The sequence below is a fragment of the Nicrophorus vespilloides genome, unplaced genomic scaffold, assembly GCF_001412225.1.
Source record: "Nicrophorus vespilloides isolate i.1.1-1 unplaced genomic scaffold, Nicve_v1.0, whole genome shotgun sequence".
Lineage (NCBI taxonomy): Eukaryota > Metazoa > Arthropoda > Insecta > Coleoptera > Silphidae > Nicrophorus > Nicrophorus vespilloides.
In genome coordinates this window covers 23,284-51,274 of record NW_017098498.1, presented here as the reverse complement: position 1 = coordinate 51,274, position 27,991 = coordinate 23,284, and the positions used below count along the sequence as shown (strand labels likewise).

At 37.4% G+C, this 27,991-nt stretch overlaps 2 protein-coding genes across 7 annotated transcripts in view; both read left to right on the top strand.

Annotated features, from left to right (window-relative positions):
* The window catches only part of LOC108562584 (mucin-5AC), a 27,436-nt gene extending 3,643 nt beyond the window's left edge, over positions 1–23,793 (top strand). Inside the window, exons 2-17 of one of the 6 annotated variants that reach the window (XM_017920977.1) lie at positions 15,659–15,845; positions 15,911–16,124; positions 16,185–16,340; positions 16,398–16,477; positions 17,815–17,969; positions 18,029–18,246; positions 18,307–18,353; positions 18,412–18,549; positions 19,023–20,264; positions 20,941–21,051; positions 21,111–21,304; positions 21,871–22,096; positions 22,352–22,481; positions 22,544–22,851; positions 22,910–23,108; positions 23,176–23,793. In XM_017920977.1, coding sequence (XP_017776466.1) covers positions 15,659–15,845; positions 15,911–16,124; positions 16,185–16,340; positions 16,398–16,477; positions 17,815–17,969; positions 18,029–18,246; positions 18,307–18,353; positions 18,412–18,549; positions 19,023–20,264; positions 20,941–21,051; positions 21,111–21,304; positions 21,871–22,096; positions 22,352–22,481; positions 22,544–22,851; positions 22,910–23,108; positions 23,176–23,334 — 3,764 coding nt within the window. In that variant the 3' untranslated portion in view covers positions 23,335–23,793. The remainder of the gene's footprint in view (positions 1–15,658; positions 15,846–15,910; positions 16,125–16,184; positions 16,341–16,397; positions 16,478–17,814; positions 17,970–18,028; positions 18,247–18,306; positions 18,354–18,411; positions 18,550–19,022; positions 20,265–20,940; positions 21,052–21,110; positions 21,305–21,870; positions 22,097–22,351; positions 22,482–22,543; positions 22,852–22,909; positions 23,109–23,175) is intronic. The other 5 variants (XM_017920979.1, XM_017920980.1, XM_017920978.1 and 2 more) reach the window with 5 other exon arrangements.
* Positions 23,794–24,328: 535 nt separating this feature from the next.
* Positions 24,329–27,947, top strand: LOC108562581 (ionotropic receptor 21a). Its single transcript, XM_017920966.1, has 8 exons — positions 24,329–24,871; positions 24,925–25,124; positions 25,178–25,300; positions 25,351–25,512; positions 25,566–25,948; positions 26,007–26,199; positions 27,202–27,400; positions 27,453–27,947. The coding sequence occupies exons 1-8, from the start codon at positions 24,329–24,331 to the stop codon at positions 27,870–27,872; spliced, it is 2,223 nt and encodes a 740-aa protein (XP_017776455.1). The 3' UTR covers positions 27,873–27,947.
* Positions 27,948–27,991: the final 44 nt, after the last annotated feature.

The following is a 27,991-nucleotide window of genomic DNA, read 5'->3' as shown; positions in this document are numbered from 1 at the left end:
TTTTTCGCCATTCCCCCATACGTAAATACATTGTCGAAGACGTAGGTGAAAGAGATAAGAGGTGGTGAGGATGGAAAAGGTAAGCGTGAAGGTGAAAAAAAAAATAAAAACACATTTGAAATAAGAATTTAAGGATAAGCTTGGGTTCGGTTAATTAAAATAAATCAATTAATCGAAGGAAACACTTTGCATAGGTATTTATTTTTTTTTCTTCTTCTTCTCGGAATCGTTATAATAAACATCACGCCTCGAAATTGCTCGATATACGAGTCCAAGCGCCTCCCTCAAGGTCAGGCCGCACCGAAATCTGCGCGCTCCATCAGTTTGCTACCGTTTATCGGAGAATTCAATCGTAAGCTAAAATTTGTTGAGAAAAAAAAATAATAACAAACACGTTACATAATTTGTAGCAGAATCTACAACCTTGATCCGTATATATATTTTTTTTATAATTGTATAAATAAAAATTGAAATATCGATACGATTTCGTATGCATATTCGAAAACTCTGCAATCGTTCCGTCAGACTTTATGGAATTTTTGTGTGTAATAATATCCGAACTAGTCACTTTCACTATTTCGAAAAAAAAAAATCAATATTGTTATTAGAACGGTTACGCAATGAAGCATCAGTAAAAAAAAAATAACGAACTATTCAAACATATCCTTAACCTAGGTCAACTTTTCTTTTTGCCGGTAAAACATTCATTTATATTTTTTTGTACGCGTACTGAGCATAACTAAATTTGCAAAAAAAAAAAGTAATATTAAAAATTGTTTTATAATAGAATGTACGTTGTGTATTACTTTTATTTGTATTAACGCCCAAGGCTCATATGGCATTTGACCTAAGCTTTTGCGCTCGTATTATATAAATTCCTTTCACTACTCCAAGCGAATACATAATAATAATTTCAAAAAAAAAATATCGATAATAGACATCAATTTGTATAGATAAGCCGCGAAACATTGCGGTTCACAAAACACAAAAGCGATTAACTAATATCCTGGAGAAATGCGCGGACAATTTTATATATAATTAACGGATTTATATAGAATGAAATATAAAAATTTCGCGGTAAATATACGTAATAGTTATAATTCAAAGTGAATAACGAACGGTATTTACATGCGTTGTTGCAACAAAGTGGATATTATAATTACATGCAACTGGATATGCGAGAGCAAATAACGAAACAGTAATGCAACCTTTACGTAAACAGAGTAAATTGACTGGGAAACGGTAGTTCCATCTGGCGGCGGCTGTGGTTGTGGCAACGAGACTGCTCCACTTTTCAAAATTAATTGATCTTGCCTATTTCTCGCCGTTATTGTTCTTTCTAATTGTAGAAAACTCATCAATATGCATGAGCCGAACTGAAAACAATAAATAGAAAGTCGAGTATCAATGACAAAGAATAAGAATTTAAAAAAAAATATATAAGAGATTGAAAGAAAAGTCTTCGGTTTCTTTCGTCCTTAATGATTCACCTCAGATTATTGTTTTATAATGAACATTTTTTTTTATAGTTTTTAATAATAATTTTCTTTGTTAGTGGCGATTTCGATTTCAATTTCGTCCTTTTTTTGTGCAACGGCTGTGGTATATCGCGGAAACTGCGTTTTCACTCTGCGCTTGCATACATTATGGATGCTAATTGCGAAGCGTATTGCATTGGATTGTATTGGAGAGTGGAGAAGGTCCACGCCTCGGCAGCCGAAGAACGGTTTCGCAATGAAATGCAGCGCGGCATATAATCGGAGGTTTATTTATTTATTTTTTTTATTTATTTATATACGACGGATACGTAAGTATCCCAGAGACGCGTGCCTTATTCGCTCCGCGCCGTGGAAAAAGCGGGCCAATTGTTTATTATATAAAAGCCTTTAAAACGAGCGCACGTTATGCGAACCTGGGAAACTAGTTTAGCTCTGTGACATAACCAGACTTCGACGGTCGCACGAAACCGAGCGCTCGCGCCTCCGCGCATTTTGCGCGCACCTTCCGTGATCTTCAATCTTCAATTCCCCTGAAAAGTAAACGCAATTCAACCTGAAACGCAACGCAAAGTTGAACTGAAACAAAGAACCAACGAAATTGGAAAGTCCGTTCATCTCCGAATTAACATACACCTTAATTATTATGTTAATCGTAACATTTCAGTATTGTGTGTTGTTTTTAGAAAGCGCAAACTCGATATATAAATATATATATATATTAGTAATTACAGGAGTTTCTAATATCTTCCGATCAAAGAACGAGAAATTTGTATCGAAAAATACTAAGATTATGCAATTGTTTCGTATATTTTTATAAATCTCGTTATTTTCTTTTGAATGTTTTTATTAAAGGGTAAATGTTAGGCACCTCTTGAACTCAGTGAAAGCTCCGAAATTCGGAAACGATTTTTGCTCAATACGCGGGCGCCTGTGCGGCCCGCGGGCCAGATCCGTATCGGGTCGAGCTGTTCGTTGCAAAATTATGCATATCAATTATGCCTCCACCTGTTCCCGACACTCACTTTTCTAATGTATGCGCGCACGTATGAAATCTACAAAATTTTATACTCTTGTCCTCGTTTTATCGCGATAGTCGCGTGCCTTAAACACTGGCTACTTTCTCTATACCTGCTGCACACGCAAACCACAACACACATACAAAAAAAAAATGGAACTTCTGCAGAGCCGTATTCCGAAACAAAACGCTCACTGCCAAATTTTCACAAATGATTACATTTTATTACAAGAGAAATGCAAAGGTGTACCAACTATTAAAATTGTTACAACTGAGAAATATTAAGTAATAATAATATTTATTGCAACAAATTACCAAAAATTACCTGCCAAATGGGAAGGGGTTTCCAGAAGGAAGCTCATTATTGAAAGAAGAAGAAGAAATTACCAAAATATAAACTTAACATAGTAACAGAAATAAAACAAAATTAAACAGCTGCAAAGGGCTATTGACAATAGGTCTTTCCGCCCTGCAAGTTTATAATTATATAGGGTAAATTTGTTTATAAAATAATAATAAATTTAGAGAAACATTTTGTAAGTTGGTAATTCTGAAACAGGCCTCTAGCCCGCACGCCCGATTACATAACTTGGCGTGTGCGAAAGGTCAGTTTGCAGCGATTATCCGATTTCTAACCAAGACAGCGATTGAACGAAAAATAAATGAAAAACAAGTGAATCAGAAACAAACAGAAAGACCGAACTGATTTTTTGCAAAAGTACGGCCGGATTTCGCGCCTTTCCAATATGCTCGCACCGAAATAGGGTCTGCAGCGATCGGGTCGAGTTCTTTGTGAAAGTCATTTCCGAGAGACTTTTCCGCGGCCCGTGTTTCGCAAAACCTAAGTTCTAGATGCTATGGTAATTGTTACAACCGTCTGGGCATTATTTCCCACGTTCACCGAAATTGGACGTAGATGGATTGCAGCAACAGGCGAATAGCGAACGCACGAACTAACAACAACAACAAAAAAAAATTGGACGTAACTATGAATGAGGAAGCTTCTGATGAGACGCCTAGTTCAGATCGCCAAGTAAAGACGACTGCAGCCTCTTCTTCTGCGTTGCCTAACAACACCAAATCGGTTCTGAGATCATTCAGCTGGAAGCAATTAAAAGCGAGCATCGCCTTTCTTCGTCCGCATTTATTATATTTTGATTATTAATTAAATATTTCTATTTGTATGCTCTATATATTTGTATGCTTTCACTCGGCGAAAAGTAAGAGTTCTCTTCTCTATTCTGCACTTCATTTTCTTCGTCTTCTTATTATTCGTGTTCTTTTTTTTTTCGAATTATTACCATTTCTTCTTCTATTTACACCATTTAACACATCCTTCGGCGCGAGCCGATTCTTTCTCTTTCTCCCTGTAAACGCATGCATATTTATGACAAAGCACTGCATTTATTTCAAATTTTATTCAACCATTCTAACGTAGGCGAACTTTTACTCAGACCCACCTAATTTCCGCCTTCCACTATACAATTACAATCGAAGAAAAACAATATTTTAAAAACTAATCTAATTGACTTTATTATACACATAAATACATCTACAAAAGTGCTATTAGTCTTTCCGGCCAATTTATATAATATTATATTAGAACTCAAGTTTTATTACACATAATTCTAATATCGTAATGGCCATAGTAAACCATTAAGATTAATCCCACTAAGTGCAACATAATATTCCGAATGATATTTTAACTGTTGAAGATTAACCTTTTGCAACGTTATAAAATTTTAATGGATCTTTCTAGTTTAATACTAATGTCAAATTGAACACTCTGACCTTTTTGCCTCGACTTCTATTTACAATACTTACATAATTCCAAATTGACTCTACGAGTTTACATACAAATTATCTAAGATCCAACGATTTCTATAGCAGTTTATATCTATAAACCAAACATTATTAATATAATCATAAACGGTTTAAATTGAAAAACATACTTTTTTTTTATCAAATTAATATAATTATAATAATTTTATTAACAAAAACAACATAACCGTGAAAGTAATAAATTTAAATTCATTAACTTAAAAAGAACTTTAATTAACTGTATAAATAGAAGAGAGTACGAAATGTTGGAGATGTATAAGAAACTTGTAGATTTATAGTTTGAGGAAAAGAGTTTGAAGCGTAATGGGTAAAAAAAAATAGAAGACGAACGTAGCAATCTTGGAAGCAACAGTGCCTTCTTTTTATGCTAAGAGAGAAGTCAAGTCCTCAATTCTCTAATTGCCCAGAGACCTAGCGCCAATCAAAATTCTTCACGTTTTTGTTCTTCACTATTTCCCATTTCAGAAATAATTTATTTCGAATTACCGCTCATTTCTATTTTGTATCTATTTTCCGCCCGTTCTCCTTTTCTATTTTTAGATCAGGTAATTGCATCTAGATTAGACACCTCGAGGTGTTTCGTCGCGTGCCTAATTTGCCGCTCAAATTTGAATGAAATAAAATAAAAAGCGTCGTCAAGACATTCCAATTGAAAATTGAAGAGTAAGGACGTAACGCAATTAGCTTAGTTGAAGATTTGAATAATTTCAACACAGCCGGTGATTAAGACCGTAAGAGAAAATATCCTTCTGCTTAATTGAGGAGTAAACGTGATGTCATGTGTCCTTTTTATTTTGTTGATGATGTCCGATCATCGTGCATCTCACAATGAAGATTGTTTTTTTTTTATTGCCGGATGCTCTGTAATGTAATGGCAACGAAGAGTCGGCAATTGGCACAGGAGGAATCGTTTCGCCACTTCCGGCCAAATCTCTCGATCGATTTGCAAATCGCTCACGAAGTTGTGAGATCTCCGTGGCGCAACGCTCTTAGCAATTAGCGAATCCGTAAACATTTGCATACTATTCCCGGGGTAAGTGGAATCACAAGAAGTCGCCCGCAGCAACAACCATCAGCTTTGCTGTTTACCTTTAAATTCTTTTACTTTGCTACAATTTGCTAGCAATCCGGGCGCATTACCGACGCACGTGTGGATTGCTGACGTGCCGGAATCCACTAATTAATTATCCAATTAATTCATTGACGAGCACGGTTTCCCATTTACATTGAACGAAACGCGATCCTATAGCATTCACGTGACGCAACAATCTATATCAATAATTCACAAATAACTTCGATAATTCTCGCTTTCAATTAATTTTCCAATTTTATTTTTCATTTACACATCATCATCAGAATAAATAATTATGCGAATTAATTACCTGCAATTGCTGACATTTATCTACTAGCAAACAAACATATAACCATTCCAAAGAAAGTCTTCCTACTTCAAACAATTTGAACATTTATAATCATTAAAAAAAAATATTCATTTCAAAAAAGCTTTGACTTTTAAAACAACAAAACGAATTATAATTGAGCAAGTTTTTCTGCACCGGAAATGGAATTAAAAAAAAATATATATGTATAAACATGTAACGCTACGAGAATGCATAAGCAAAGGTTAAATTCTGCAGTTCTAAATGTTGCAGGGCTCTTGCGCAACGCGTCTTGCGTAACGCGTTACAATAAATAAAAAAAGCAAAAAAAAAACACGATTAACGGGCGGAATGCTTCAAAAGCTTGCGGTTCTTTGAGAAACCCAACACGACTATTCAATAACAAATTAATATCCATACATTTAGATGTGATACGCAGCTTTACACGTATAAACTATTTATTTTTGTTGTTTTTTTATCGATGAAAAAAGTAATTAGTATAGATCAGGTATTTGTTCGTAGTTACACAACGTTTACGCAATTCGCTCTAGTTTGGGTCGCTAAAAAATATACACTAACTTTGAGCTGAGTTTTGCGCAATGAAATTACACAATTGTAGATATTCTAATTTTCAAGCAAAAAAAAATTGAATGCTACTGCATGCAAAATTATATATACATATAATTAATTGTAAGAAATTTGGCAACGAAATTCTTATATAACCTGTTATGAAATTATGCGTTATGTTATTCGCGAGATCAAATAACTTCCGCATTCTGCTTCAAAAAAAAAAACAAAATATATGGAGCTGTATATATTGGCGCCCACGGCGTAACTGTTGTGGTGGGCGTAGGTCTAATTGTATAATAAACTTTTGTTATTTTACATAACAAATATGGAAAACACTATAACAACTTAAATAAAATAATAATTTAATTGGCTATTAATTTTTGTTACAAACTTACACGAAGTACAAATGAATAAAAATAGCGAAGACAAAAAAAAAATAATAATCTCATTGTTACAACATTTAGAAAGAATGCATAAATTTTACGTGCTGATACAATCGTAGGAACATTGTTTTCGCGCAAAGTAAGGAGACAACAATTAAAACAAATGCTCTCATTATTGCACCATTTTTGATACAGCAATTATATTATATTTTTTTTTCTTCTTCTTTTTCTTGTCCCGCGTAAACATTTATTCAAACGCTCTTGCGAAACTGAATGTTGCGTAATTCTAGCCGAATCCAACAAAACGACACAAAAAAAAACAATATGAAACCGAATATTTCAAAAACCTGCGGTCGTTAAGAAATCGTTATAAATATAGTTTTTTTTTTGTAAACGTTAAAGTTGCTTCCGTCACTAAGACGATTAATATTTAAATTTTATAATGGAAATATTATAATCTTGATATTTGATAACTAAGTCCATTTTTCTTATGATAGTTATATAAAATGTTTTAAAACCATTTTGTTTTTTATTAAAAACAATTTAAATATTTGCTGTTGATGTTTAAAAGATGTGTAATATTGTAAAGAAATACTGTGACGATGAGAGTAGTGGTGTTGTTAGTATTTTCTGCTTGTTTGAGGTTGAGTAGTCTGTACGTACGTGATCTAAGTTAATAAGGTGCATGCAGTATGTATGGTTGGCGGATAAATGAGATCAGATAGGTGTGGAAGAATAGTTTGGAAAACGGGAACATCGCATTAAAACTGCATGAACGTGTACATTTAATTTGGCCAAGTGAGCGTGAAAATGCGTTTCACTTGCTCACATCGTCGATGATCACCTATGTCAGCATCAGCAACATCTCGAAGATGACTTCCAGCATCGCCGGTTCCTCTGCATATCTCGAAGATTCGTTTTCAAGATTTTCAGGTCTAGTGCATCCGGCGAGAGCGAGAGTTCCACGTCCTACTTAACAGCCACCGGCGTCCTACAAAACGCACACACAAATGCCAAACTTGTTTAGCACCTGTCGCTATTTGCTTATGCTGTTTCACTCGGATTGCGATCGGCTCTCTTCATTTTGTTTTTTTCATCATCATATCTCCTTCATTTTCATCATCTTTATCCAACCGACGCCCGCTAGAAGAAATCCACGCCACCTGGCTCAGGAAACGAGCCGACCCAATAACCTTTCACCGAGTAGAATTATCACCAGACGATCGAAATTGCCGTAATTACGTGAGAACTAAAGAACTAAAGAAAATCGGGCACACGGATTGGAAACAAAAATAGAAATCGGTGGTTTCCAGGTTTCATTGCAAATTGTTAGGTGACACATTGAAATAACTCATCAGGCGATGTACGCGATTCACAATCGCGTTGCGAAAGGTGGGTGGTTGTCAAAAAGGCTTCACCACACCGACCAACCATCGTTCTATTACTTTCACCGTCGATGCTTTCACTTTTCAAGTGCTCTAATATATATTCGGCCTAAATTACAAGGAAATGAAACCGAATGAAATGGAACGTACTCTGTATGTGTATGCATGCACCGAGCGCGTTGCGTAACGGAGGTCACGTGACTAGATGCAAAAATTTAATAATCAGGACAATCTATTCGGAAATGAAGGACTTTACAGATATACATTTATTTCTTAACATATGGATGTTTATTAATCAATAAAAATACAATCAAATCAAATTCAATTGCGCAATGTGGATGGGCAAAAGCGAAACCGCCACCTCCAGACTTCCGTCTATCACCCTGACGATTGCTCCGGCATTGGCAATTAGGCATTTCTTTCAGTGCAATTACCGCACTCAGCCGGCTAAAACGCCTTTCTACTCGTCCGTCCGGTCAGATGCCTTCTCCTGACTACGTCTGGTGCCGATTCCAAAACCAGGAAGTGCCCTGTCCGAATATTCAGGTTGACATCCAGTTGTGGCTCAAGGAGATTCGGACTTCTTTCACGTTCTGCTATTTCACTTCTTTCTTTATTCTTTTTCATCGGTGTCTCTTTTCTCGTTACGCAACGCGCGAAACGCGATACGTAAGGCCGTGTTGCCTCAACTCGAACTCCGTACTCTGTGACTCTTAAAATTCTTGCAAAACACTCTCGCACACTGCGGACTGCCAAGGCGAAGTTTCGTTTCTTCTTCATCTTCCTTGAAGTATTTACCAATATAACGTTTACCTGCTAACTAATTCATAAACACACCCGAAACATATTCACTAAACTAAAAACAATTCTTTAAGCACCATACATTTTCTACCTACAATCTACAAATTATCTCACGGTTGACGATTGTACAAAGGCTCATATTTTTTTCTTGTCCTTATGTAATCATAATTTACAAAGCATGTGGTTCGATCCGTTTCAATCGCTGCGTTGATGTCAAGAAGATTTGTGAATCACTCAAGCATCAACTACTTTTTCTTTCAATAACTTTTGATAATTAAAAACAAATTGGTATTAATATCTTTTAGAATCATTTTATTTCATAAATTTTGAAGCAATATTAAAATCGCAGCGATTAAACGAAATTGAAGAACTAATCGCGCTCTTGCATAACCAGAAATCATTTTAATTCAATTTACTGATGCGACGGCCGGTTTCTCGTTCCGATATAATTGAGAGAAAATGAAAAGCGAATTACGAAATACCTTTAATCGAATCTAATCATTACCATTACTTTGTTTCTCTCTCTCAATTACATACATATAAAATAAAACGGCAATTATATAATCATTATTACCTTGTTATGCGCTCGACGAGAAGACCGTTTAAATATGTTTGACTTGCTGCTACATATACCGTCATTAAATCTTTCCTTACCTAAGACTCCACAATACTCTAAATTCAACTGTTTCATCCCTAAACGGAATTAATTTAACTTGATTTGATACATATTAGAGATTATATCTATCAAGGTTTATCAAAATAGTAATCTTAAGAAAAAAAAACTTCTACTTTTACAAAAGTTATTTTGTGACGGATTTCATATATGTTTTTGAAATGGAATTATAATTACAATATTTAGGAAATTCTGTAAGGTTTTCTTGTAAATTCTTGAACAGGTTTATTTTGAGTGTTAAAAATACATTATAAAAACTATTTTTTTGTGAATGTAAGTTAATTAATTTAATGGCAGCAAATTGATTTAGTTCTACAATATTAAAAATGCATTTTTCAATGATTAAGAACTGTGGTTTGAAGGTCTAATATTGGTGATTGTTTCGTTATTGAGATTATCATTATCCAAATCGGGAAGGACCACTATTCACTAGATGAGATTCAAAATTAAGCAACAGAGATTGTCATGAAAAAAAAAAATAGAGAATCCGCTCGTCATAATCGAAACACTAATTTGGAAGGTCTGAATGTTCGAAGTAATTTCGAGCCCATTGTAGCATATGGTTGTAGATTAGCGCTGCCGTTGCTCAATCCCAAACTCAATTCCGATTTCGTATCTCAACTGCGTATCATGCATAAGAAAAGGTTGCGTAACCCGTTGATTAACATCGACATCAGCAGCAACAACGAAATGTGTATAATACAGATCGAAACGGTTGTCGCTCTTTTGTGATGTTGTTATTGCATACGCCACGGTTGCGTTCCTATTAATAAGAATAACAATATCAACAAGAACGAAAAAATTGTAGCGGGGATTTTGTAATACAATTTGTATCACGTATATAATTACGGTTGTTTGTTTTTTGTTGTTGTTGTTGGTACTTTTTTTTTGGAGTCTGACCGTGTGGTAATGAGGTACGCCCGCACCTGAGGTGGCTTTTGTATAACAGTGAAAGTAAATCGTAAGTGAGACGTAAGTAAGTGCGGACTTAATAGTATTGGAACGACCTTGTCCAGTACGTGAGCCGGTTTAAATATTGTAATAAGTATACATCCGGGTGCAGAACCGTTCCGAAAAACCTAAGACACCTACAGCACGACCGTTTTACGTGACCGTAAACATCGAACCCATTTCTTTTACGTTCGTGATTTTTAAATGTTTTACATGCATACGTTTCACTGCAATCACTTCCCTTCCTAATGTTGCGCAACTCACGACTCGTTTCCCATAATTTTAATCACTTCTTTCATTTATCCGCACTCCGATATTCCAACTCCTCCGCCTCCTCCTTCACCCATCATCCATCGTCGGTAATGGTATTTTGCAAGTAACGCAAAACCAAAGGTCGCAGGTCGCGCCGAACAACAACACACATAGGTAACCGTTGTGCAATTTGCTTTGGGGCTATGTCGTTGCGGCGAGCCTTGGATACTCAGCACGGGCTTTAATTGAATTTTCTCCTGGATCTATTCCTGCTTAATACCAAGGTCCCTTCATGAGAATCCACGCCCACGATCTTTGCAATCTATCCTTTATACAAATGCTAACAAGAATCCATAAACAATCTGCACCGACGCCAATTGGTATGCAATTAGAAGCAAAAAAGCAGAACTTTCAACGGTCGCAGCTAAAACAAGAAGAAGAAGAAGAAATAAGACACTTTTGTAGGTAAATAGTGGTTGCGGAGGGGAAAACACAACAACCTGAAATACCATGAGGATATGGGCGATTGTAAGGTCGTTTAGGACCGCACCCAGATCCGATGCCCCGACCTCGCGCGAAACATTCTAGCAAACAAAGACAGTCACGAAATGGGCCGCTCCACAAGCATATTTTAATTTCACTTCACCATCGATCAACTCTAATTCAATGAATGCTGGTATCTCTATCGCTTTGATCGACTGGACTTTCAAAAGTGGTGCGCCTTTCACCGCCTTCTGATTCTTCCTTCTAGCAATAACAAATAAAGACGCAAAAGCGTTTGATTTACGTAAAAGGGTTCCTCCATAATCCTTGGGCGAAGACCACGTGGGCGTGTATCGCCGATGCACATGAGATGCATATCTGTTTAAAGGATGGCCAATAACGTTTGATTTATATACGAACGCATTACATAAATATTCTTGGTACCGCGAGAGGGTGTGTTTTGCCACCAGCCACCCACATTCCGTGGCCAATTTTAATTGAAATTAAGCGGACGCCGTCACGGTCAAACGTCTCTCCTTCCCCTCTTCATCTTCCTCATATTTTTTTTTCTCCTCCTCGCGAAATCAACAGAACTTCAAGGATATGGACACCGCGGGCATGCATTTCCACGCATTATCCTTTTCAGCCCGTTACGAATGAATCAATGGTGATTGTTGTTCACTCCCTGCCGCTCGAATGTTAATGTTAAATATCAAGGACTCCTCCAACAATTAATCCAGTTATAATCCAAACATCCCGTGAAGTCGAGCAAATGCAATTTGGACCGTTTGCGCAATGCACATGCAAAAGCGTTTTGCGCAACGGATTTGAAACTAACCACCCTGTTTCGCTGCTCCAGCCTTGATCCGGCGGCTTAGAATCCGCAAGGATAATTGCACATCGTCTTCGAATACTGCATAGCATATACGGACGGCCACGGTCTTGATCTGAATAGCTGCAGACAAAACGCGATGCTAGTGAGATGACCAATGCCAATTTACTTCAATCATTTCACTTTCGCTCTCCCTTTACCCTTTCTAAAATCGAAGCCGGATATACATCTTCCGCAATCGAAGAAGAAGAACAACAAAACCAAAAGAAAAAAATAAGGAGTGAACGACAAAAAAAAAATAATAATCAGCGAGCCTCCGGCGCTTACATAACTATAGTCTGGAAAACCGAAGCCTCAACTGAGTCATCCGGGGGCTTTAGAAATCGCTTTATATTCAAATTTTGACATTAAGACTGCCGGCGCCAATTACGAACTTCCTATTAGAAATTTTTGCGGATGAGCCAACAAAAAAAAGATCTAACAAATTTGAGTGAAGTGTAACAGAATTACGAGACGAGTCAAGAAACAAGTTTGTTACAAAACCAACAATTTCTATTGATTATAAAAAAATACAACATCATAGTACAAGTGAACAAAACGAAACCTGTTTGGTTATATTTATCTTTTTCTATTAAGAATTATAATTACTCTTGAAAGTTGCAATTGTTTTTAAATTTTTTTCATATTTCGCTGCTGGTTTTTTTTTTATTACTATACAAGAACAATAAGAAATTTAATTTCCTAGTCGTGACCATTTATTTTTATTTGGTAACACCTTCCAAATATTTGAAGGACATTGCCTTGCCACTTCGTCAAATTGCTATCATTAAAACAAACATTCCAACATGTCTATCATTTGAATTATCATCAGTGTTCAATAATGAAAGTCTTATGTTTAAAGCACATTTTTTTCTGTACATCTGGAAACGTCGATTATAGAAGAAAAACAATATATAAAATAATGAGTCACGCTTCATTGTACTTTTAAAGAAAATTGAATGACATCTGTTTGATTTCATTTATGGTTAAGTCTTTGCACGCACTCTGGGATTATGAGATCCGTTTGTAGGTTGGAGCAATCTGCATTTACCAAGTATGAAAACAACGTCGTCTTATTTATATGCGAACGGAATGTGAAATGACAAATGGTATGATAAAACAAAAGCAATTTATATAACGAATCATCATTGCTGCAACCATGTTAGAACATGCAATGCACATAAAAAAATCTCCTTTTACCTCACTAACTAATTGGACAAAAAATAGATCTATTTGAGCATTAAGTAATGACTTTCTGCGATCAGAATGTGTGAAGACAATAAAAAACAAATCTACAGCAATTTTGACGAATCATCATGTTTTGTCCACATTAGAGTGAAATTCCGTTTACCTTATTATCGTTAGGAATTCCAACGAACTGTAGTGCTTTTAAATCAAATAAATTAATTTACAAAAAAAAATATTATTCGAAACTAGTTTTTTTTTGTTTGTTTTCTTTCTTAGAAATAAATTGATTTCTAAAGTACTGTTACCCAATTTAATTATGAATAATTAATGACATCGAATCACAAGTGTCTAAATCCGAGGATTACAACAGTTTTTTTTTAAAACTGTGGATTAAAGACATATCAAAAATATCGATTTTGATCATTTACATGAATCAAATATTACACGGTTTTGAAATTTAGTTATAAAAACTTGTCTTTTCGATAAATAACGTTGATCTTGAACTAAAAACATTTCTTTGGATTAAGTTATTGGGACATATTTGAGATATACAATGTGAATTGCGTTTTGCAATAGAAAATACAAATATGAATGTTGTGATTATAAATAATATTAAATGTATTCGTTGAATCCCACGTAGTGACCTTACAATGCAGGATGAGCATCGTCCATAAAAAAAAATGACAAGCTATGAAATGAGAAGAAATAATAACATAATCATGCACCATGACCTTAAATGTTTAATAACTCGGTGATATTCACGCAGCATCTGGGAAAGCGCTTGAGAGATTTGACATTTTTATTAAGGATGCAATTATTACATAACTATAGAAATATGTCGGTAAACAGAAACTTCTTTCATGACAACTTATATTTTTCAAACAACTTTTTTATTTGAATTAAATGAAAGAAAAATCAATAAATTTCTTTGATTAGAAGAAAGTTAGCTTTCGAATTGAAATGAAATTGTTGAGTTTTATGCAAAAGAAAAACAGAACAATAGAGAAACAAAAAGCTTGTTACGTTTACAGATTTCACAAAATAAAGTATTGCAAAAATCTGGAGTTTTGTAAATTCCTTCTGACGAATGTTATGAAACGGTCACCCTACCTGCTTCTGATGGCTATTTACTTCATACGCAATAAATGTTTTTCTTTTGCGAATTGACTGTTATCTGGTAAACAACTAGAAAGCAATTTTCTGCTTCATTTTATGTGCTGAATAAAACCGAACAGATTTGACATTTATTTCCTATTGGGAAACTGGGTGGGATTTGTCGGTTTTATTATTTCCAATGTGTGGGATATGCAAATGTGTTGCGTTTATGGAGAAGCAATAATAATACTAAAAGAAAGAGAGAAACAAACATCATAGTGTGAGCGTTTGAATCGAAGAGATGAATCGATAAAACAGAGAGAAACGACAAAACCTCCTAGACAAAAGCGGGGAGATTCATAATAGAAACGTCCGACGAAATAACCCGTTTTGTATTTGTTGTTTCATTTGTTATTGACCTTTTAACCAATTAAAGAGATTTTTGACCTCTTATGATCCGCCACCGGTTAACCTCGCGAAATCAATCCAGATTAGAATTGCCAAAATAAAAGGAATCGAATGAAAGGAAAAGATTGAGCGCTGTTGGAAATGAAAAAAGAACAGAAGGAATTTTGCGCTCAGCGAAAAGTGAAAACTTATTATTATATTACTTATCATCGTAGCAACACCTATTTACGTTAATTGCGAGTAATTCTTCGTTGTTTTTTTTTACATCCATTCTTCTCCCGGGTTCTTCTGCGATTGTTGCGCTTTTCACTTTCTTCGAGATCCAATAAAATCTGGAAATATTGTCGTGTCTCATTACGCGCCAATCTACATAGACTTTCTCTGACCAAAGAAATAGCTCAAATGTCGTTTGCGTTGCGTATATAAGGTGCAACGAACTGCTGGTATCCAACCACCTAGGATGATCACTACGGAGGATCCTGAGTTAGAATTATCGCGTCCCACTAACCTTTATTTGCATACGAAACGATTTATTGCGCTCGAATCCATTGTAAGAGCGCATTTCGAATGGAGTCACAATTGAAAATCAGTAATTAACCGAACGCATTGTTGCGCAATCCATGGGATATTAATCCTGTGTGAAACGTCCCAGATTTGTTTTCTAATATTTCGATTGCTTAAATATATTTAGTTTTAAGATCTTCTTTAGTCTTCCTCTCCAAGTTCTTGTTCTTATCCGACATTGTGTTCGTGGTCCACCTGCAACAAACTAGGGCGATACGGTCACTTGCGTAACTGATTCGCTCCACGAAATTCACTTTCAATGCCTCCGTTCTTTATTTGTTCTTTTCTTCATCTTCCAGGAACTGGTTTCGGTCAGAGGAAGATCAGCAGGTCTCAGCCAGTTACCACCGAGGTCAAAACCGGCGTAAACTTTGACTGTCCTGAAGACTTTGGCTACTATCCTCACCCCACTGATTGCACCCAGTACTATGTTTGCGTTTTCGGAGGAGCCTTGCTCGAATCTTGCACTGGAGGTTTGATGTACAGGTAAGTCAACTATTAGAAAGAGTTTATTTGCATTGCGTTTATAATATGTATAAAAACGATTGCAGTCATGAACTGCAAACCTGCGATTGGCCTCGCAACGTCGGCTGCGATGCTGTCGGAGAGATTACTGTAACAGCCACAGCATCTCCAAGCACCTCAGGTCGTTCCTCGGAAGTCACCAGGTCCAGGTATACTCCACCTCCACCTCCGCCACAGCCAGCTGCCGTTGTAACCTCGAGGGGACAACCTAGGCAATACCACCACCAGGAAATCATCAAAGTAATACAATTAACGCTTTTTTAATATCTACTAGTTTATTGACTTCTATGATTGCTACAGCAACAACAGCAACTGTACGAAGATGCTGATGAAGTTCTGCCGCCTGCAGAGGAAATCGAAAGCGATCGCCAACAAAGAGTCTACCGCGGACAGCCATCCACTGTTGGTCAAGTACAAAGAGACCGAGATGGTTTGAGGCATACCAATGCTATTCCAGTAAGTTCAACAAACTCGGAATAAACAATCAAAATAAATAATCTCTTGACTTCGTAGAGCTACAGTAGCAGAGGAGATAAGATCGGTGTCATCTCATTCGGTACACAACAGCAATCGCAGCCAATCCAACAGTACAGGTAAGACATCCAACTCCGTCCATCAAACGCAATCACTCAATCACCAAAAACAGAAACAACAACCAATAGACGCATTTGCTTTAATCACTTTTCATCTTAGCAAAGTGACTGACGACCACGACGCATTACAAATAACAAATGACTTGACTTTGAAGAGAAGACGCAAAAGACAGGTGCAAAGAAGGTAAATACTAGCACAAATAAACCGAACTCAAATACCCGACAGCATTTGAACATGAGTGCTTTTTAGTCGCTATCCCGGAATTGACGTGAATCCGTGGCACGGCAGTATACAAAAATTTCAAACGTTCTCCCCAAATCCAAAGCCTCCTCCTATAGTCAACCTCCAACCTCCACCATACCTGAATCTCCAAAGCGATTTCGTACCTGTAAACTATCAGCACAGAACCCACAACTATTACAATAACAAGCAAACCGAAAGGTACCAAACTAAATTCCTAACACCCACGCATCATTACTTCAAAGAGGAAGAGTTCAAGCCAATCAAGGCTCCCTTCCAGAGACCCAAAATCACGGAAGCCGTGACAAAAGGTTACAAACCTAACCGTGTACCAAATAAAACTGAAATCAAGTTCCCACCGATAACCAGTTTCCAACAGAATAACTTTGAGCACTATGTTAACAAAAGCTTCCTCACGACCCCAAAACCTTTACGTACCACCACCCTAAGTGAAGACTATTACTACTATGACGATGACGAGGACCCTAAGGAACATTATTCTAGTCAATTGAAGCCATCGAAAGACCAAAATCATTCTGTGCCAATTAACGATGACGAGGAATACTACTATGAGGAGTATGACTATCCAGAAACGGTGAAACCGACCCAGTTCGGCGACACTATCAAGCATTCAGCTAAATACAACGAGAAAACCTTTAACATGAGCACGACTCGATCACCACTAACCCAAAGCAAAAACACTGTGATTTATAAACTAAATACCCTTACCACTCCTACAACGACGACCCCAAAAACCGTGTATACTATACGACAAAGAGTCAGGACGATGACGACAACGACCACAAGCAGATCAACCACAAAACGACAAAGACTGACGGTTAATGACCAAGACTCCAGACGTGACAAAGTTAACGGCAGGTAATACATTATTATTATAATACTTACTATTATCTACACGAATCCAAGTAAATTGGCTCGAGCTCTAACCAAAGAAAGAGCAAGGCAATGGTAAATTACTTACTTACCATGCGCGGTAATGTCAAAAGGTCAGAGATCAGTTATTCGCAATTTCTGTGCAACGGTAGGTCGATGTTTCGTAACGGCTGTAAGAGTAACGAATTTTCGATTGATCTAGGGTGGAAGTAACCAGCGTAGGTCCTTCGCAGCAGCCATCTATAGCTACAGCAACAACAAGGGCCCTGTACAACGGAAGCCAGCATTACGACCCAGCTCATTACGATCCCTACTACAGCTTGTACGAGGACGACGTTGAACTTTACAGGGACGTCGGTATGTAGCATAGCATCATTTGATCTTGTACGAAATCTCAACTCTAACTAAATTTTCAGATTATAGCCAACACTACAATAATAATAACAATAACAACAATCATAACCACGGCCATCAGAGTTTCCGTGGAACTCCAGCGCCGGCAGCACAACCGTCCCCGACTCCGGAAGAACCGAAGCGAGGCAACGCTGCTTACATCAACTCTTACACAACGCAAGATGTTTATCAGCAGCCTTCGGTGCCAGATTACAACGAGGATAACAGCTACAATAGCCAGGTACGTATTTAATGGTATTTGCAATTTGTTCAGAACTAATCCTTTGATCTCTTCGAACAGGTCGATGAACAGACCAGCTACAGGCAATCAAGCCGTCAACCAACCAGGTGAGATATTCGCATTTTATTAAGTTAAGTTTCAATTTAAGAGCGTTTACCACTTTAGGGGAGACAGGAACGAGTTGAATTATATTGAGGAATTACCTACTACCAAACGAACTACTACAACTACAACCACTACCACAACCACCACAACAACGACTCCGCGCACTATCCCTACTCAAAAGAGTACATTACCACCAAGGTACTACAAAAATTTCACCAAATTGGCATTATCAAAATCATGTGAAACGAAAAAAAAAGATCAGCAGTTGAACTACGTACCTAACTTCTTTATTTTGTGGCATCTAAATTTTTTTTTATCGCTTAGCTAAAACCAAGAACTCATTACCTTTTTTTGTAGTATCTTTTTATGATATGACGTTTTGTTTTGCTTGAATTAATATCCCTATGATTGGAATGCGCCGTCAGATAAACTTTCATTTACTAACTTCTATATTAGTGTTTACCTTCTTTTAGTAAATGTCTGTGTATCTGATGAAATCTAATACGCTCTTAATATGATTATATAAATATTTATTTGATATGTTCCAATTGATGGATCGATGAATTGGCGTCAGGCTGCAAGGATACGTGTAGGCTTGTACGCCAAGAAGCATATTTATGTGTGATTTGTCAAGGTCCTGTCATTACAATAGGTGTCGTTTATTTTAACAGATCGCCTGTCACATCCAAAGCGAATCAAACACGAGCACAGTCATTACCTAATACATTACCGGAAAACCCGGGACACACTCTATCCTCGTCCACTCCTAAAAGTCTAACCCGCAGACAAGACGCATCGCCGAGCAATAGTCCTTTCACTTACAGACCAAAACTCCAACAAGACACAAACACTGATTACAGTCTACATTCGCCGGTCGTGAACAAACCAGCCCCATTCACTTTGCCAACGACCAAAAGCCCTAAGGGCTATCACTTCATCACGAAAGCGTCCAAGTCAACTCCCGTCTCGACGGCGATCCCCACAACTCAGAAAACAGAACAAACGAAACGCAAACCAAATTACGTACGCAGCACCACCGAATTCACAACCACAACTCACAGGCTAATTGTACCAACCACATATGCTCCTCCCAAATTCTTTTTGAAATCTATACTCCCAAAACCGATCACCACAAGCACATACTTGAGCTCACCTCTGAATTCTAATACGACAACAGACAAATCATTAACTAACAGCCGAACCGAGGCGAAGGGAATCAAAGCCATACGAAAATTTATAAACCCAATTGCAATTAATAACGTTTTCGCCAGTAGCACTGAGTTGTATCCTATAAGTGAGGAGGCTAGTTCCCAAGAGAAAATAACTACCGAATTTGTTGATAGGGGCAAAGTTAAATTTCCCGCACAATCAAAGCAAGAGAAAAAAGAAAGCACAACCCACAGAACTACAACCACCACCGCCGGCACCACCACCAGCACTGCTAAACCAACCACTACGACAACCACCGCAAGAACGACGACAACGAAAACTACCACAACGACAACAACTACAACTACGACAGAACGTCCAGTTAGTAGCACTCTAATCGAAGCACAGTCCACTGAAAAGTTCAAGCACTTTGTCGAGCCTAGCTCGTACCAGAGGTTCAGGAACACGGTAGAGGTGCCACATCCGCATCAGCTCTTGGTAGACCCAGAAGACGTAGCAAAACCAGAACCAGACCAACCTCCAACGTTCAAACCGAAACCACCGACAATTCCAAAATTGACCAGCGACGCAATAACAAAGACAACAGCCGACTCTGTCCCCCGTAACACCTCTCTTCCTGCACGAGTTTCCCGGGTAAACGCTGCAATAAAATCAATTATCGGATTCGGGGGAACGCGCAGGCAAAATCCCAAATGTAACGAGAACCAAACAACAAACGTAAAATGCAACGATCTTAAGCAGAGGTATTTATTCCTCCCTGTCCACAGAATAATAATGTTGCGAATCAAAACAAACAAGCAAACCAAAAAAAAATCAGCAAAAAAAACAACAACAACAACCCAAAATGCCCAAGTAAAACTGCATGTGCACACCTGTTCTGTAAATTTGCACCAATTATTTATTATTATTATTATTATTGTTGCTCTCTTTTAACTATCATACCCCAAAATGATTCGGGAATTTAGTACACGCTTCTCGTCAACCCCCATACAATTATCTATTGAAATTCAATCACACCACACCGACGTACGTAAATCCCTAGCAACTCCCTATGAGACTGGAAGTTGACTGGACCTTCAACTACCCCAAACATCCAGAAACATAATTATATAATATACTACGCACACTTAACACGCCACTAGCAAATAGTCACGTAATCAAATCAATGAATTTTGTAGACAATCTTGGACCTGGTATCATTAATATTAATAATGCGTTTTTTTTTTATTATTATTTCGATTTTTATTTTTGGATCAGCATCGACTAAACAATTTTAGAACATTTAGATGATGGTTTTTATTTATTGCATGTCTTGGATTTCTCTTGGTGGATGTTGCTAACTCCTATTTTTTTTTTCTATCTTCTTATTATTTATAAACGAAAGGATCGTGGACGTAGTTAACTTTGAAATCATTACAGAACCAGCAACCGCGGTCGCGGCTCTGCACACTACTCTAGCAGCAATGCTGGCTCTTCCTCGAGCTCCAGCTCTAGCACAGGAGAAACTGTCAACCGTGGTACTCCACCAACGTGAGTTTAAAAGACAATTTGACAATTGTATTTATTATATATATTGATACCTTTTGCAGTCGTTCTCGTCCAACTTTGAAACCTTCTACTTCGATCGTTTCCAAGGCTGTTGAATTCGTAGACATTTATAGATTCCCTCCAAGGAGACCAGAAACCATTTATCCTCAACCACAGCCCGACAAGACGGCTGCTAAGTGCCGCAAGGATGTGTGCTTGTTGCCTGATTGCAGCTGCGGTGGCAAGGAAATTCCAGGTATACTTCAATATCTAATTCACAAGTAGATAGTAGCCATTTACAGAATTCAGTTTTAATCGTACCGAAATAAAAAGAGTAAATTGAAAAGAAGAAACTTCGAGGTCTTCGTTTTCGCGCAAATGGATCCGGTTGTGTAAAACTTATGTTCTTTTATTTAATGACCAGGGGATTTACCAGTTGAGGAGGTGCCGCAGATCATATTGCTCACGTTCGACGATGCTGTGAATGACTTAAACAAACTTTATTACATTGATTTGTTCGAGAATGGGCGCACGAATCCGAACGGATGCCCAATTTCAGCCACATTCTACGTATCCCATGAGTGGACTGATTATAGCCAAGTCCAAAATCTGTACGCTGATGGCCACGAAATGGCTTCTCACACCGTATCGTAAGTGGCCCAAACTGTGTGGAGAGGCCTGGTTATACTTTCTTGTTTGCTAGAGTGCGCTATTCCAGACTCATGATTTTTATTATATTTATTGTCTCTTTGTTGTGTTCAAACACGAATTTTGCTACATGAATTCTCTAACTAGTTTCCTCTCTGCCTACTAACTATTTAGGTGAAATGTCAGTCGAACAACTACCCCAGATCGTCCTTCTTACCTTCGACGACTCCGTCAATGATCTCAACAAAGGCTTATACAGTGATCTATTTGAGAAAGGACGTGTTAATCCGAATGGGTGCCCACTTTCTGCAACATTCTATGTGTCCCACGAATGGACTGACTACAGTCAAGTCCAAAACTTATACTCTGACGGGCACGAGATGGCCTCGCATACCGTGTCGTAAGTTCGCAAATGCGAAAGTCACGCAACAACAATGAATAAAAAATGCACAGCACTGTACAGAAATATGCACCCAAGTAGACTACGCACCACATAATAAAATATCAACACCACAACTATAAATGATCTGCTTTGCAAACGAATGGTCTAACACAGCTTTGTATCTGTTTTGGTTTTATTTTGGAGCGAACTAACATTGCTTGCCGCTAACTTTCACTGAAATACAAACAGTTTATTAATCTCTGATATCTACAGTCACAGCTTCGGTGAACAATTCTCGCAAAAGAAATGGACTCGTGAGATTGCTGGCCAGAGAGAGATCCTTTCCGCCTATGGAGGTGTCAAATTGGAAGACGTTAGAGGCATGAGAGCTCCATTCTTATCTGTACGTATATTGCAATTACCGGAAGTTATCAAAGGTAAATATTTTTTATTATTCCATTTCAGGTCGGTGGAAACAAGATGTTCAAAATGTTGTACGACTCCAACTTCACTTACGATTCTTCCATGCCCATTTACGAAAACAAACCGCCAAGCTGGCCGTACACTCTTGATTATAAGCTCTTCCACGACTGCATGATTCCACCTTGCCCCACTCGTTCTTACCCAGGTGTCTGGGAAGTTCCTATGGTCATGTGGCAGGATTTGAATGGAGGACGTTGTTCCATGGGAGATGCCTGCAGCAACCCGGCTGATTCCGATGGTGTATTTAAAATGATCATGAAGAACTTCGACAGGCATTACACAACCAACAGGTTATTATTAAATTAAATTCACTATAAGAAATTTTACTTTACCAAAAAATATCTTTAGGGCTCCATTCGGTCTGTTCTACCACGCCGCCTGGTTCACTCAACCTCACCACAAGGAAGGATTCATCAAGTTCATGGATACCGTCAACAAAATGAAGGATGTCTTCTTCGTTACTAACTGGCAAGCTATACAATGGGTCCGCGATCCGACCCCGATGTCCAGAATCAACCAATTCCAACCCTTCCAATGCAATTACTCCGTAAGTACAACACTCTTACTAAAATTTAAAAAAAAAATATATTTCACTTTGTGTACTCCCATTTCAGGACCGACCAAAGAGATGTAACAACCCGAAGGTCTGCAATTTGTGGCACAAATCTGGTGTCAGATACATGCGTACTTGCCAACCGTGCCCAGACATCTACCCATGGACTGGAAACAGCGGCATCCGCAGTAGCCGAATCGACAACGACATTGAAGATTAAATTTCAAAATTCGAAAAGCAATCAGAACAAAAGAGAAACATCAAAATCATTTCGGAAATTCTTTAAATTATTATTATTTTCTTCTTCACACTCTTCACATTAATATTGTTTTACCTTGTTTCTTCTCTTTTCTCTACTTTCTCTTCTTGCGGTGATAGGCATTGATTTTTGCAATGCCAAAACATTGAAGCCTTTAATCGGATCAATTTAATTTATAAATGAAGTTGCCAGATGTTACTAAGGTGTCTTATGCTTACATACCTCAGTAACATCACTTAAGGTTAGTTCGCATTTGTATATAAGATTCAAATGAAAATACATTCAGAAAAAAAAATAATAACGAAAATGAAATGTAAACAAACAAAAACGTTATATAAATACATGTATTGTAAAAGGAATGCAATCGAAACAGAAATTCTAATTAGTTTTAAGCTGCCGAAAAAAAAGTAAATAAATATATATTTTGTATTATTATTATTATTGTGGCTGTTTTGTATGGGCGGTCAGCAATCTATTATTATTATTATTATAATTATTATTATTCAATTTATTACCTAATTTATTGCGTGCTTTCAACTGTTAGAACCAGTGAGTGATAAGTTAGCAAATAAACTGATTAGATTTAAATTATTAATCGCTAAGTTCGTCCTGTTTCGAAGAAATATTATATATATATTATATTGTTTATGTTTATTTATCCTCACTTGTATCGAAAAAGAAAATGAAAATTGATTAATTTTACTGTTCGATTAATTTTTCGTTCATTGTTGGTTGGAAATTGTATATTTATATATATTCGGAAACAAATATAATTTTTTTATTCGAGAAAACAACAAAATAAAAGATTTACGTATTTCGTTTGTTATTAATTTGTGGCCTTAAAAATTGATTGGTAGGGAGAGTTGTGCACCTGGTGGTTGATTAATTTTTAAAATCAATCAATCGAAGCGTCTATATAAAGAACGCTGACCGCTGCAGGTGAGCTCTGATCATTATGAAACTGTGGTTACTCATTTCACTGAGTTTGTTTCTCCACGGCGAAGGTGCTCTGCAGAAAGAACACGAGAAACCTCAAGCTGTTAAGTGGATGGACTCGTTCTTCGGCCGCAGAAAGGAGTACGATCAAAGTACGTCCTTGGTGAATCTGATGAAGGAAGTCACCAGGCAGTTCCTGGTAGGTTGCACACCAATAATCCTGTACGACTCTTTTCTCGAAAAGAGCGACACTCTGCTTCTCGAGAAGCTGTTCACGGACTTTCCCATACCTTACATCCATGGCCAAATAACTCGCAATTATTCCATCAATTTGAAGAAGATAGTCAAGGATACAGAAAACACCTGCGTCTCGTATATACTATTCCTGGCCGACGTGATGCGATGCCGCGACGTTATAGGCGAGCAGAACACTAACCGAGTCGTTATAGTAGCCAGGTCATCACAGTGGCGAGTTTACGAGTTCCTAGGCAGCGAAACAGCTCGAGATTTCGTAAACCTTCTAGTCATCGCTCAGAGCGAGAAGATCTTACCCATAGACCAAGTAATTTGACTACTCATCCGAAAGTCCATTAACTAATTAATTACCTCCTTAAGGAACGTCCGTACATTTTGTACACGCACCGACTGTATGTGGACGGAATCGGCTCCAGCGCTCCCATGGTATTATCCTCCTGGATGCGTAACGCTTTCACCAAAGCTGACGTGAACCTCTTCCCCACGAAAATCCAAAACGGTTTCTCCGGACACCGTTTCATAATATCCTTGGCCTCTCAACCTCCCTTCACAATAAAAAGGTAATAGATATAAGAAAACGTCTCCCTGTAATCGAAGTAATTACGTTTTATAGAGGCCGCGATGAGAATGACGATATCCAGTGGGACGGAATTGAAGTTAGATTAGTCGGTTTATTAGCCGAGACGTACAATTTTACTACGGACTTCCGTGAAGCGAAGGACGTTAACATTTTAGGGTACGTTGGCACGATCTTTAATTCCTGGTTAATTTTCATTGGATTTCCAGTTCGGGTAAGGCTGTATCCAGAGAGATAGCTTCGAGGAAGGCAAACCTGGGTTTAGGTGGTATCTACGTAACCTCTGATCTCGTTAACTTGGTAGATTTATCACATGCACATTCCCAAGATTGCGCATCGTTTGTCACCCTCAGCTCTACAGCGCTGCCACGGTAAGTATCTTAGCTTATTATAATAAAATTTAAGTTGTAGCTTAATTTTGTAGCTACCGCGCCATCATGGGACCCTTCCATTGGACGGTATGGTTAGCAGTGACTTTAATCTACATATTCGCAATATTCCCTTTAGCCCTATCTGACAAGTTGAGTCTTAAATACCTCATTCAGAAACCGGAAGAAATGGAGAACATGTTCTGGTATGTCTTCGGCACATTCACCAACTGCTTTACCTTCGGCGGAGAAGCATCCTGGAGCAAATCCGACAAGGTCACTACGAGAATCCTAGTTGGTTTCTACTGGATCTTCACTATTATAACAACCGCCTGCTACACTGGATCTATTATAGCCTTTGTCACCTTACCGATTTATCCAGAAACAGTAGACACAACAAAGCAATTGATCGAAGGCCATTTTCAGATAGGCACTCTTGGTTATTACAAACAAAACACCAAATTCTCACTCTAAACCTTTTGCTATTATTTTTGTAGATAAAGGAGGCTGGCAGAATATGCTAGTCAACTCCACGGATAAATACACCAAGAAGATATTCAAGAACATGGAGTTTTTACCCAATGTTGAATCTGGTTTCAAAAACATAACGAAAGCTTTCTTTTGGCCATACGCGTTTTTAGGTTCTGAAAGTGAATTGAATTACATAGTTCGCAACAACTTTTCCTCCGTGTAAGACTTTAACTTAATACGCTTTCATTTGCACACGCTACATTTTTGTAACTTAACAATTGTGCAGCCAACTGATATCAATATCCAATCATATTCCACGTTCTTATATAAGAGATATGATTGGATATTAATAAATTGTTTTGTTCTTTAATGACAAATAGAATAATTTCTAGCGAAATGGGCGTTTATATCACAGCTTGTCACGCCTCTTACCGCATACACGACAAATTGCTGCATTCGATAGAGCGTGTAATATGATCTTTTGTTTTGGTAACGTTGACGACATGTAAGTGTGCGCGCACTTGTAATTTTAATTACACTCTGTTGAGTAGTTCATACTCGATTGCGAACACTTGTAACATTTAATTGCACAACTATTTAGATGATCGCTGTAAGTAGTTAGTAAGTATGATCGTGGGCAACTTTTAATAGAGTAACTATTAGCAGCTGTTCCATGTCGCATCTGTAAGTTTTAATTACACGACTGTCCCAATTCCTGTTCACGCAAATATGTATAATAATGCTCATACGTATACAGAATTGTCAAGTCAATTTATTTAATAATATATTTCCGCAGCAATGCAAACTGGAATTTCTCAAACTAAATAAGCAATAAATCACAGTTAATATTTGAAAAATCACGAAAATATTATTTTAAGTAAATTGAACTTTTATATTCCTTTTATATAACAAAACTGAAATTTATCTAATTTCTTATTAATAGCATTATATTAAAAGAATTATAATATTTTAAAGTAATATATGAAGCTCAATATTTTAGTTTATTTTAATAGTTATTTCTGTTAGTTTGTGGCTTTATTAGAACACGAAATATATAAAAATTTAAAATTCTTAGTATAAATTTAATGAACATCTGTGACGACTAGCGGTGTTTTAAGAACTAAATTAGGAAAGCGCGGGAAAAAGTATAAGAGTTAGCACGCAACCTTATATACCTGGATGCTCCTAGGTTGAGATTAATTTGAAATTTTGAAATTCTAGAAACAAACGGTCAGTATTACATGTAAGCAAGGAATGTTTCGTGCCTTATGGTGTATCAATGTTATTCACGCTGAATAGTGTCTACAAAGAGGTATTGAATAATGGATTGTTGAGAGCAGTTCAGAGCGGGTTTCTGATTAAATTAAAGCACGATGTGGAATGGCAAATGCTAAGGAGTTCGACGGGCAAACTCCTTCAGGTGCTCTGAGATGAATCTGTAACGGTCCATGATTTAAAAGATGTATTTTTAGGCAAATGTGGGCGGTACGATGCACCTGAAAGTGGAGGATAGAGCGCTATCTCTGGATGATACTCAAGGAATGTTTTTGCTTTTGGGTGCTGGTTTTCTGTTAGGTGGCGCCTCACTAATCTCCGAAATGGTCGGAGGTTGCGTGAACTTCTGCAAGCAAAAGATCCGCAGATTGAGCACAACTAGTATAGAAAGCAACCCCAGATCGCACGACACCCTTACGCCAAGGGAGAAATTAAATTCCATTCAGTACAGCATACACTCGAGGCTGTGCAGTATTCCCGACAACAACAGTATCCAGAACACGCCGGACCTCGACGAAGAGATCGACCGGATCTTCAATCTTGACAACCTCTTCGGCGAGTGCAACAGCGAAGATACAACCACCACAGAAGAGATAGTTAGCGACAATTACTATTAAAGATGTAGTTCCAAGAAGTTTTTGTGCATTTTCTGTTAGTTTCTTCCTTTACTACAATAAATATTTTAGTTATATGTAGGTCAAACAATTAAAGATATTTTGTGTGGAATACACGTTAG